The sequence below is a fragment of the Spermophilus citellus genome (assembly GCF_964194105.1).
Source record: "Spermophilus citellus genome assembly, chromosome: 16".
Lineage (NCBI taxonomy): Eukaryota > Metazoa > Chordata > Mammalia > Rodentia > Sciuridae > Spermophilus > Spermophilus citellus.
The window spans coordinates 3,351,840-3,364,893 of NC_138196.1; the positions used below are offsets into that span (position 1 = coordinate 3,351,840).

The window sequence follows — 13,054 nt, forward strand, 5'->3', positions numbered from 1 at the left end:
ACAACAGGCCGTGGACAGGTCCTCAGATAAGTGGGCCTCTCTGGAAGGAGAGGAAGGGGGTCAAAGGAGCAGGAAGCCGTGAGGACCTGTGAGGGGCAACTTGGCCTCGGGCATTCTGAGCTGGACAGCTTGCTTCACAGATGGGGGATGCCAGCCTGGCGTCCTGCTGCCGAGAGGGGGAGAAGCAAGCACACACAGACTTGTGGGGCACTGGCGTTCCACACAGTTTATTTCACCTCTGCATTGATCGACACACATAAAGGGTTTTACAGCATTGATGCTCAAGCGCTGATAAACACATAATAGACACAGTAACAGCTGCTCTGAACTTGCCTTACACAGGTACAGCTAGCTGGTCATTAGTAAAGGGCAGCATGTGAGTACTGGTTAGTGGGACTACGAAGGCTCTGCCAAGCACTGGGGTGTTCAACTCACAATACAACTGTGGGCTTTCACTCAATCCCAATCCACGCACCAGCCACCCAGAGCACCTGCCACACTGGCCCTGTGCAGGGGCCGCTGCTCCCCAGTCCGGTCGTCTTTGTAGACGTGAAGAAAGCACAAAGGTGGTGGCTGCTGGAAGGAACTATGACACAGCTCTGACCTCTTGTTCCACTTGGAGCCCCTGATACTGCCTCCTCGCAGATAATGACACTGCAGAAGAAGGGGGTCAAAACAGTGACACTGAACCGCCAAGGAAAGCCCCCGTCAGCCAGGGAGGCATTGACTAAGCACAAACAAGCACCCTGCCAAGAGGTGACGGCAACTGTGCACCGACTGTCCCAACTTCAGCAAAGAGCCCAGAGCTGCGGACATCAACAGCAACAGCAATAGGAAGTTTCCTAAGAGACCCAGAGAGCGCACAGCTGCAGCAGAATCACTGAAGGCCCAGAATTAACCAAGTGGAGCAGATGGCTCATTTCTTGCCTAAGTATTTGCAGCAAGACCAATACAGGTCAGAGATTTAACTGCGGGCAACTCAATCCCCACAGCGTTTTCTTAAGAGGAAAAGAAACAGGAGTCACCACAGCCTCGAAAATCAAATCACCATGACCCAGATCCAGAGAGATGTCAAGAGTTAGAGTTGGGGTGCTCCCACCCAGAACATGAAACAGAAGGGAGACAGGGCTGCGCTGAGCACATGCCCTCGACAGACCACCCAGAGTCAATGCTGCCAGCTACCCAGAGAACAGAGCCCTCGCGTGCACACTTCCTGAGAGCAGCACTGTCCTCCCAGCAGGAGAGGCCAGCGTGCGAAGGCTGACCTTAGGAGGACATGGGTGTCCTAAACCTAGAAACCTCTTCCCACGCCCCAGTGACCAGCAATTGTTCACCCCAACTACCTTCCTCAACTGCGTGGGACGCAGACTTAGACACCTGATGGAAGGCAACCGGACCCTCCTCAGGCCTCAGGCCTGGGGACAAGTCTCAGCGATGTCCTCAAAGGGCGTGGGTTTTGGGTCTTTGATGGGTGCTAGCCTTGCTGCACACCGAAGGGCCCGGCCCCACAAAAGCAAGCAGCCTGGTGCTCTCCAGGTGTCAGGGCCTCCGGCCTTTGTTCTCATGTGATGATCCAACATGGGTTGGCCAGGGTCCGTTTACTACTAAGGAAGTAGTCATTCCCTCCACCTTGGGGACCTGCCACCAGTTCCCACAGGCACTCTGCCACTAAGCCAAACAAGAACAGCTCGCTTCCCGGGGCACCGGGGGATGCCACTCGACACCCAGCACTCCTACCCTCTCTCTGGAGCGCCGTCACTCCGGAGGTCCAACTCAAGAGTGGACGTCCCAGGAGTGACTTGTCAAGCAGAATCACAATGGTGGTTGTTTTATGAATTTGATATTTAAGGGATGAAAGTATTAGCCTGGACCCTTTTCATATTAAAACTTTTAGCATTAGTAATAACATTCTAGAGAGTATGTACTACCATATACAATGTACATTTCTTCAAAAAACACTACCTGTTCCTTTTTGCTGTTAAGTATTTCTCGAGTATACTCCTATAAAAGGCCAATAAAATCAGGCAATAGTAAGTCTCTCTTTCTTTCCCAAAATGATTGGCCAAGTTTCCAAGACATATTCTTGGTTCATGCACACTCAGAAGCCAGCATGCACACCACCAGAACACACTCCAACTGCCACTGTGAATCCCACTCCCTTCATGCATGAGTTTCATGCTGACCATTTCTAAACACACTTAACCAAGACTTTCACAACCAAACACTCTAAAAAGCACTGCCTACGTCCCACTATCCCACCACTGGTTAATAAGGAAGTCATGTCAAGGTCTTCGTGGTTTCATCTAGGTATGTTCCAGAAAGTTGTGCACTTGTCCTATTACAGTAAGATGAATTGGATTTGCAATCCAAACCAGTTTACCTGTTCATGAGCGTGAATTCTACCCTTGAACTACTAATGGACAGGAAGTCCTGGCCAGCATTTCTGAAAAGTAAACTGACCTAACAAATGAGGGGGAAATCAACTGATTTCTTTTATATCTTTGTACGTTCTCAAAGTAGTGAGTTTCACTTCCATTCTATTCAGGTATTTTGGAATTCGCAATGAGATAAACGTCACTTGCTGAACTACATTAAAAATACATGACATTTTCCCTTGTTATATTCCTTATGACATGTCACTTTGCCTTGTTTTCTTAGAATGATGTTGGTAAAAATTAATATCCCTCATCAGAATTACATGATACACATTTAAAACATTAGGTAATGGGTTTAAAATGTGCCTGTATCATTCATTTTTAGAACTGTCAAAAATGATTCTAACCCTCTTTTTTAGGAAGTGTCCCTCTTGGCTCCTTCTAGAAGGTGACAGGAATGAGAAGACTGGCTGTCACAGGGTCCTTTCAAAACAGACAAGTACCTTCTCAGTGAACTTTCCTGATTCCATGTGCTGCCAGGTGACATTTCATCACCAAAGATCAAAAAGTCAAGTCACAGTGAATCGTCACCATGCCACCAAGGACTCCAGGCCCCTCCACTCAATGGCCTCACTGCTCTGGCTTGTGGGGACCCCAGTGATGTGTCCATGATTGGCAGAGGAAACACTTGCAGTGCCCCAGGGCCTAGAAATCCCATGGGTAATTAAAGGTTAAGTCACTCTACAGCTGAGCCCACCACAACTGCAGCACATGGTGACACGAGCTTTTTAACTAAATCACAGAAAGCTTTCCTTATCAGCTATGGCTTTAACCTCAGGCCCAAAACAAAACAGAAGGGTGACTTCTCTCTTCAGCTGCACTAAGAGCTGGCGCCGGCCGACTTTAGGACTCCCTCTGTGGCCTGGCCAGGAGGGAACCCTGCCCAGCACCTCTAATCGCTCCTCTGTGCTCAGGGCTCAGCTCCCCGAGAGAGCTGTACCTTATATTCACCCTCCTGCACCCCCAGGGCGGCAGCTGCACCTGAGGACCCATCTGTTGACCCCCCTCTCTTCCCCTAGGCATCCTGCATCTCATCTTAAAGCCATCCACCCACTAAGCAAAATGAAGCAAAAAAGAATCCAGAACTGAGAAGCACTGAGAATGGCACCGGAAAAACGCCTCAGGGCCCCAAAGCCTCTATCCTCAAAGCGTATACCTGGTGCAGTGAGCAGCAACCCACCCCACCGCTCTCTTCCTCCTCTCCTCTGCCCCCTACCCACTGGGAACTGCAGCCCTTGGGGCCACCCCTTTGGTCCCACAGCTGCCCAAGGGAGATGCCCAGTGATCCCAGCCTGCCCTAGGCCGCGCCCTGCTCCCCCCGGTCTGGCTTCTCAGGCAGGTTGAGCACAAATGGGAAGAGTGTGCCCCGGATGTCCAGGGGGGCTCCCAGTGGCTCTGGCTCGAAGCTGCCGCCGGCGCCTGCGTCGCCGCCGGGCTCACCATCCTGCGAGGGCACGAAGCGCCAGGTGCCCGCTCGGCTCACACAGTAGATTGTGCCATCCAGGGCGGTGCAGCAGAAGAGCTGCAGGCCAGCTGGGGCGCCCGGAGGCCGCAGGTGTGCGGCGCACTGGCTCCATTGCTTGGCTAGATAGTGGTAGCGGACGACGCTGACCCCGCCGCCGGAAACGGCCGCCGCCTGTGCTTCACCTCGAGCCCCGCATAGGTTGAAGCGGTAGATGAAGCCATTCAGGGCCACCATGTCGGCTGAGCGCTAGCGGCTGCTGCTGCACGGGCACACCTGCCACTCGTCGTGTCGAGGGTCGTACTTGAGCAGGCGGTAGAAGAGGGAGCCCCCTGACACGTAGATCTCCCCATTGCAGGTGGTGGCCTCATGCGCCACGGCGAAGGCGCCCCGTGGCAGCGGGGCCACCGCGGTCCAGCGGTGGGCACGAGGGGTCATAGCGCTCCATGCTGAGCAGGCACTCGCCGCCCACGGCGTACAGGTGGCCGTCCAGCGCCTGCAGCTGCAGCTGCGAGCGCGCCTGACGCAGCGGCCGCGCGGTGCTCCAGCTGTTGGTGGCCGGGTTGTAGCAGAAGACCTGGTCGGGCGGGCACGCGCGACCATCAGGGCCCGCGGGCGCCACGCCGCCGGCCACGAAGAGGTAGTTGTAGAGCACGCATAGGCCGCAGCCACGCGCCGGCGTGCCCTCTGGTAGCCGCGTCAGTTCGCGCCACTCGCCGGCCGCCTCCTGGTAGCAGTAGACGGCCGCGTTGCCGCGCACGTCTGGGTCCCCTGACGGGCTCTGCGGGCGGCTGCCTGAGCGCTCCCCGGCTGGCCCGAGCGCGGCGGCCGGCGCGGCCGGCGGCAGACGGCGGCGCAGCAGCAAGTCGCACTCGGCGCCCGACAGGCGCCAGAACACAGCGGGCTCGCGCAGCACTTCCAGGTAGTGGTTGCTCATGAAGCGGTAGACGGCGTCGCGCAGCTCTGAGAGCCGCTGCCGCTTGGCGGTGCTCAGCACTTCGTAACAGTTCGCCAAGTTCAGCTGCGGCCCTACGGCGTCGGTGGCGCGCTGCGCGGTGCCAGGCAGCTGCAGGCGGCGCCTGCCAGCCACCACTTCAGCCACGTTGTCGGGCCGCACGCCCGCCATCCGGCCGCTGTACGCGTCGACCAGCAGCAGCTGCAGCGCCTCGAAGCTCACGCCCTGCACCCGCAGCATGTCCCGAGATGCGCGCGCGCGGAAGTAGTCACTGCGCGCCGCCAGCACCGTCTTGTGCGCCCGCAGCCGCCGGCCGGACACCTCGATAACCAGGTCGGGCTCTCTGTGCTCTGTCCCGACCCCGGGGGGCACAGGCGCGGGTTCTCCGAGCTCTTCCTGGGACTCAGACTCCACCAGGGACAGAGACTCCGCAGGGCGCGCGCACTCCTGGCGGGACGAGGGCTCAACTCCCAGGCGCCGTGCTGATAGAAGCCCCAGGGTGCCAAGCGGCGCTGACCTGCTTGTCAGGGGTTGATTCTCAGAGGCACAGGGGCCAGGGTAGCCGCCAGCTGTCTCCTTTCTCTGTTTCCACCAGAGGAAACACCGCCCAAGCTGCTCCTGGGCAGTTACTGGGGAAGAGCAAGCATGTGTGTGTTGCGTGTGTGTGTGCGTGTGTGTCTGTGTGTGTATGTGTCTGTGTGTGTGCGCATGTGTGTGTGTGTATGTGTGTGTGCGTGTGTGTCTGTGTGTGTGTGTGTATGTGTATGTGACTGTGTGTGTATGTGTGTGTCTGAGTGTGTATGTGTGTCTGTGTGTGTGTGTATATGTGTGTGTCTGTGTGTGTCTCTCTGTGTGTGTCTGTGTGTGTCTGTGTCTATGTATCTGTGAGTGTGTGTCTGTGTGTGTGTATGTGTCTGTGTGTCTGGGTGTGTGTGTATCTGTATGTGTCTGTGTGTGTCTGGGTGTGTCTGTATGTGTGTATGTGTATGTGTCTGTGTGTGTCTGTGTATGTGTGTGTGTGTCTGTGTATGTGTGTGTGTCTGTGTGTGTGTATGTGTGCATTGCCTGTGTGTGCATGTGTGTGTGTATGTGTATGTGTCTGTGTGTGTGTGTCTGTGTGTGTGTGTATGTGTGTGTCTGAGTGTGTGTGTGTCTGTGTGTGTGTGTCTGTGTGTGTGTATGTGTAGGTGTCTGTGTGTGTGTCTGGGTGTGTGTGTGTGTGTATGTGTATGTGTCTGTGTGTGTCTGGGTGTGTCTGTGTGCGTGTATGTGTATGTGTCTGTGTGTGTCTGGGTATGTGTGTGTGTGTCTGTGTGTGTATGTGTGTGTGTGTGTGTGTGTCTGTCTGTGTCAGGGTATGTGTGTCTGTGTGTGTATGTGTATGTGTCTGTGTGTGTGTGTCTGTGTATGTGTGTGTCTGAGTGTGTGTGTGTGTCTGTGTGTGTGTCTGGGTGTGTGTGTGTGTATGTGTATGTGTCTATGTGTGTGTGTCTGTGTATGTGTGTGTGTGTCTGTGTGTGTCTGGGTATCTGTGTGTGTATGTGTATGTGTGTGTGTGTGTGTGTCTGTGTCTGGGTATGTGTGTCTGTGTGTGTGTGTGTCTGGGTATGTGTGTGTGTGTCTGTGTGTGTCTGGGTATATGTGTGTGTGTCTGTGTGTGTATATGTGTGTGTGTTTGTGTGTGTCTGTCTGTCTGTGTATGGGTATGTGTGTGTATGTGTATGTGTTGTGTCTGTGTGTGCATGAGTGTGTGGGGGTGTGTGCCTCATGCAATGTGGGTAGGGCCAGAGGAAGTGGTTTCTGAAACAGCAAGAAGTGTCCTGAGCACTAACCCAGCCCCCAGCGAATCCTAGAGTCATTTACGGATTTTTCTCGAGGACATTCACTTAACTGTCTTAGCAAAGTGAGTGAGAGAGAGGGCCCAGCCGTCCCAGCACTGCTGCCCCCGGACCCACCACTCCACGCCTGGTGGGCAGCTCCACGCCAGTGCACTGCTCTTGGGACTTCACACCCTCGCATAAAAATCAACTTACCATGCACTTCCATGTCCACGGATTGGAAGGGTGTCCAAGGAGCAATAGGTTTAGGACTTCCATCATGCCCACTCTGTCGGTGAGAAAACATGTAAAAATCGTCCTGCTCTCCCTAGTATCGAGGATCCTCGCCAAATCCAATTGGTGAAAATACCGATTTACAGGAAAAGACACCCAGGACACGATTTACAAAGTCAGATGAGAAGCGATGTCCCATTTCCACAGACCTGTCAGGAACACCGGAGGTAACCCGCTGTCAGGGAGATGCGTCCTTATTCCGTGTCTTGGACCACAGGCCACCTAGGCTCCCTGGCACCTGGAGAGATCTGAGTTTGAAAAGAAAGCCACACCCTCAGTCCATTGGCATTCAGGGCTCAGGCTCTGAACGTCTGGGGTTTAGACAGACCATGGTGCGTGATGGTGTCCGCAGGGCAGCGCAGACCCTTGCTGGCCTGTTAGGACTTTTCCCTCTGTCCCCACTGGGAACAGCAAGCGCCTTGGAGCCCACCAGGCACACCCTCCCGAGGCCCCCCTGCAGCAGGCTTCCAGCCAGATGAGAGGAGGAGGCAGCTCAGGACACATCCCATGGGGCTCGGCCTGTGGTCTCCCAACAGGCAGCATGGGCACTGGCCCATCAGGACGCGACAGGAGGCGGCCAGGAGCTGGGGACAGACATCCATGAGGCAGTCATGAGGAGGCACAGTGTGGCTTCAGGGACCCCTTCCTCACCCGCTGATCACCCCAGTGCCCTGCATTCCCCCATCTCAGGAACCAGGGGCTGTCCCTCAAGGCCTTGCCTACCTCAATAGCACTCAAGAGCCTCAGAGTGTCCAGCTGGTGCACTGCCCATCTCCTGACACTCCCAACTTGCCTGCCACCTCCCATGGCCTGTGCCCAAGCCAGTCCCCGACCCTGAGGACCCTTGTCAGGAGTCGGCTTCAGATGAACACCTCGCCCACGCAGGCCTTGACATCCTGTGGCTTGGGGGTGTGGCCCTGCTGGCAGGCCTGGGAAAAGCTGGCAGCACTGGACACAGGGCCCATCCTCTGTGGTGGCAGGTGATGGAGCAAGGTGGGGACAGGGAGGAGGGAGCAGGCATCCTCATGGGCAGACATCTGCAGCTGGACTGGACAGCCTGTCCTGTAGACTGGGCTGTGGAGGGAGGCACTGCCCATGTCTGCCCCCTCCTCTACTCTGTCACTCCTGGTCAAGTCCCCTTGACCATCAGCTGCCCTGGGCCCTAAGTTGGGTCCCTCCTGGGTCACCTCAGTGGGTTGGTCCTGCTCCTTACCCAGGAGAGGGCTGAGGCCTTGGGGCTCCCTGGAGCAGATGCTAAAAGCCTGAGTTGGGGGCAAGCAAGTCCAGAGTGGCATGTGACCAGCTCTCAACAGCACACCACTGGGACACCAAGTACTGGACGGGCTTTCGCCCCCTCCAGCAGCTGACCCTCAACAGACACACTCCCTGATTCCAGGAAACCAGTCCTGCAGCTGGCCCCCTCCCGGGCACCTGGGGCAACACCTACCGTGGGATGCTGGCTGTGCGCGTTTCTGGGACGGTCCTCAGCTCCCTGGGGTCGCTGCAGCCTCCTATAGCTTGTAGGGAGGGCGACCAGTCCCCGGCCTGCCCGAGTTCCTCACCCCATCGCAGCGGCCCCTCGGCCAGCACGTTGGCTGCACGAGAGGCCGTACACTTGAGGAGGCTGAGGCCTGAGGCTGAGGTTGTACGGCACATCATTGGCATTTACTGATGGCCATGGAGTCCCAGGACACGGTCCAGCAAGCCCTCTTGTTTCCTCCTGCCCCTTCCTGTAGGAGGGTCCTGGCCTCCCATGGGGACCAGTGTCCATCACCCAGCAATTCAGGAACTCTCTCCTTTGCTGCCCACCACCAAAAGGTCAAAGGTCCCACTACTCTTGGTGGAACTCTGACTCTGTCCCCGGGGGAAATTTCTGTCTTTGGAAACCCCAGCAGGACCTGAGGGTGCAGCCATGATAAGGTTGTTGGGGGAGAGACAGGGTGGGTGGGCGGGATGTGCCTGCACTGGCCCCTTGGTCCCCAGGCCTGGGGTTGGCCAGGCTTTACGTCACCCACTGATGGTGCATCAGGTGCAGCGTCCAACCCTGAGACCCCTCCAGCTGCTGCAGTTCCTGGCCTCCAGCAGGCGCCCTGCTGGCTCCCTGGGCCGGCTGCCTGGGGCACCCCAGCTCCTGGCCACCGGCTCTGGCTAGCTTCTTCCTGAGGAGGTGCAGGGCTGAGCGTGGACTGTGGGCTCCCCAGGAGGACTCCCTTTGGGGCTTCCTCAGGGCCTCTTTGCACAGGCCAGTGAACTGTCAGTCCTGTGCTCCCATCCATTCCCAGCTGGCCTGTGGCCTGGGCTGTCTGGGGCCTGCACACCGACCAGTTCTGGAGGACAGTGGCAGTGAGATGGGCGTGTGGGGATCTGCTCTTGCACCTGCTCTGCTCCTGGGTCTGCTCTTGGGCTGCGGCTCGGGCCAGTGCCCTCTGGCAGTGGGTTGCTTAATGCCCACCTGGCCACAGCTCCCTGGGTATGAGGTCCACTCACAACAGGCAGCTTAATTCACAGAGGACAGTGTCTGCTAGAGAGGCAGGCTGGCGTCTCCCCCAGGTTTGTAGGCAGAGCCCTGACCCCACGTGGGAGGTGACGAGGGGGTCACCTTGATGAGGGGAGACACCGGACAGCGTGCTTCCTCTGTCCATGGCAGGGCAGTGAGAAGCCAGACCCCTGCCAGCCAGAACAGTCATGCTGGGACCCTCACCTTGGACCAGTGGCCTCCAGAGCTCTGAGAGGCGAGTTGCGGGTTCCTGTGTGACGTTTCCGCAGCCTGAGCCGGGACATTGTTCGGTGGCCAGGAGCCCAAGTGCTGCTATTCCAACAGGTGATAACTCCTGCTGCGGAACTCAGTCACGCTCAGACTCTAGCGGTCAGGGCTCGATAGGGCCCCCCCGGGAGCCAGTTTTCTCTCTCCACCGAATCTGCCGCAGATGGCCCAGTGCTGTCTGATCTGCCCTGTCCCCAAGCCCTAGGTGAGGCACCTGCCCCGCAGAACTCTGCAGATAGCTCAAGAGGCTCCCCAGGGGGCTGGGGGACCCGACGTGCAGTTGTGCTCCATCCGAAATCCAAAGAGGCCTGTAGTCATGTAGCCATGGTGGGACAAGCCGGTGACACCACCTAGCCTTACGAGTGCATCCAGAAGGCCTGGGGTCTGAGCCCCTGAAAGCCTCAGGGACCAGGGCTCCCAGGGGAGGGGCTTGCATCCCACCTCTGTCCCGTGTGCACCCTCCTAGGGGACCTGGTTGGCAGGTCTCCGGGCCGCAGGACACCATTGACACAGTGGTCAGTGGGCCTCTGTGGGCAGTGTCGTTGTGGACTATACTAGGGAGCAGGCTTCACAGCTGAGGCGAGACAACACGGAGTTTGGGGGTGTAAAGGCAGACTCCCCTCACCTGCAGGTGGTGCTGAGGCACAGCCACGCGCCCTGCCCCCGCAGACCCTGGGCTTGATGCTGTGGCTGTGACAGGGTCCTACCCACACCTCCCATGGTGCCTGGGCTTGCTGTGTCAGCCCCATGAATCGCACAGGGATGTGTGGGGACAAGGGCTGGCCATCCTGTCTTCCACGGTGGCTGTGATCTCTGCCAGCTGTCCAGGAGGGCAGGGTGGATGTGCCACTGTGGGAGGGGCAGTGCTCAGGGACTTCCTTCCCACTGGCTCTCCGACACGACTACGCAGGCCAGGGGGCAGAATGTGGTTTCTGCCAGCTGCTAAGTCCCACTGACACATGAGGAGAAGGACCTGGGGACTCAGCTCAGGGTGCGGCTCTGCTCACCTGCTCAGCCAGCCCCAGCTGTAGCCTGCCACGCTGCGGTTTCCCTCCCCCCTGCAGCCTGCCCAGCTCCGAGGACGAGGGACTGCAGCCACCCACACCGGCTCTCCCAAGTGGTCCCCGCTCAAGCGGAACTGATCTCGCCTTCAGGTCAAGAGCTCCCAGCGGTGACTGTCAGGGGCAGGGCCTGGGACGGCTGGAGCTGGCCATGTGCCAGGGTGGTTGTAACAAAGTGCCACCGTGTGGGCGGCTCATGAACAGCAGAAATCCATTTCCTCAGCTCTGGAAGCTGAAAGTCCAAGGTCAAGGGGCAGCAGGGTGGGTCCAGGGAAAGCCTCTTCCTAGGGGCAGAGTCCCCGGAGAAAAAGGGCAAGGGAGTTCTCTGAGGCTCCTTCCTGACTCCTGCAGGGGTGGCCCTCCTGGCTCTGCCCTCACAACCTGACTGTGCCCACGGACCTTGCCTCTGGATGTTGTACTTGGGAATAGGATTTCAACCTCTGACTCATCGGGGGGCACGGACACTCAGGGGTACTTCTGCTGTCTTCAAATGGAGAAGTTATCTGGTTGCCCATCTGATTCAACTCCAGGAAAAAGAAGACCAGACTTCTCCACCGAGTGCTTCGTCTTCCTGCCGTCTCTCACGCCCACTGTGTGCAAGGCCACCTGGGCTCAACTCTGTGGAGCTGAGAACCACCATGGAGTATCATCAAGGTGTTCTTGCCCAGAGAAGGGGGGTCTTCTGAGCCCCCCAAGGAGCACGGTCACTAGATGAGTTCTGTGCTACTTGGCAAGTTCCGTCTAACACTCCCAATTGCCCTCTCCTTTAGTAAGATGTGGAAGGGCTCTGCTCTGAGTCGCACACTCAGGCCACCCTGCTCTGTAGGACCCAGGAAGCCATCCCAGGAAACCACACAGCCACCAGCGTCCTTAAGAACCTTGCCATCACCCTCTCCCTCCTGGTCCATCTCAGGGAGTCCCCTGCCATCCTCTTGGTCTGCCTCAGAACCCAGTGCCATCCACCCTCTCCCCTGGTTCCTCGGGGCTGCAGAGAGGTGAGCTGCTGCGCAGCCTCATTCTGGGCCCAGACCGCACCACGGGGTTCTCCCTGGCCTTGCCACATGTTCACCTGGTGGACATCCGCACCAGGAGAGTGGTGAGGGCCTGAGTCTCTTGCAGGGTCCCCTGTGGTCCAGAGCAGTCAGTGCTCTGGGGTTTACACAAAGTCTCCCGGCTGGCCAGTGGTGATGTCCGTGCTAAAGGACTGGCCAGACCACACCTCCCTTCCTGGGCATAGTTACCCTTTTGTGTTTATGCGGGGGAGCACCCTTCTGGCTCTGCCCTTACAACCTAATTGTGACATCATGCACCATCAGAGTGGTGAGGGCCGAGTCTCTGGCAGGGGGAGAAAGGCAACTTGTAATGCCAAATTTCTTTTTTAATAAGAAGACTTTATTTATGAAAGGAGATAGCAGCTAACAATTTAAGAAAGCTTGGAAGTGTATATGCAACTCAGAAAATATTTGGCTAAGTCATAAAATCAGCATTTTTAGTCATCTGTAAAGTGCCAAGAAATGTTTCTGGGGGATGCCTGCAATAGGCTTTTTTCTTACTGTTTTGACCCAACTTCACCAGGTACTAGCACCTGGTACAGAAACACAGGAAGAACAAACGGAGCTCAGCAGTGGCCGTGCACCCCAGCAGGCAGCATGGGCTTGCAGCTGCAGACGGCCAACCCAGGGCAGAGTGGGGCTCTCCTCTGGGCTGCTCCCAGGCCAGCAGCAGTGTCTTGCAGCGACATTTCCCTGGCAGAGTGGGGCTCTCCTCTGGGTGCTTCCAGGCCAGCAGCACACCTGTGCTGATGAACACCGTGAATCCTCAGGGTGAGATTTCAAACGTGCACAGCACTCCAGGTCTATGGGGCAAGAAATGCCTGGGACCAGAAACTCAGAGCTCTCTCCTGTACTCAGTACAGGACTGAAACCCACACATGTCTGATGAGGATGTCCAGAAAGTATTTGATATGCCAAGGGAAGAATGATTTGGCATTGATGCCTGAGTCTAAACGTTGACAGGCACTGAACATTTTGGTTCAAAGCAGATTATTTGTCAAACACCATAGATAATACATTGGCTTTAACTGTTAATTTTTAATAGAAAATGCAATATAAAAATAATGCTTTGTTAAAATATATGGTACAAGCATCAGACCCCTTAGGAAAGCCCAGGTCCCTTCCAAAGGTAAACCATTCTGACTGGACTAGTGTGTGTTAACTGGCTTTTAAAAACTGTTATAAATTCTACCCTGGAACTTGCAAATATAGAA

General features: G+C 56.5%; 1 protein-coding gene across 1 annotated transcript; it reads right to left on the bottom strand.

The window, feature by feature from the left end:
• Window positions 1-3,732: 3,732 nt before the first annotated feature.
• LOC308635054 (kelch repeat and BTB domain-containing protein 11-like) lies at window positions 3,733-9,744 on the bottom strand (the record flags this gene model as incomplete). The annotated part of the gene is given in 8 exon segments (XM_081269318.1): window positions 3,733-4,146; window positions 4,150-4,329; window positions 4,331-5,481; window positions 6,886-6,958; window positions 7,040-7,112; window positions 8,411-8,600; window positions 8,975-9,273; window positions 9,665-9,744. Coding segments are annotated over 8 exon segments (2,460 nt in total).
• Window positions 9,745-13,054: the final 3,310 nt, after the last annotated feature.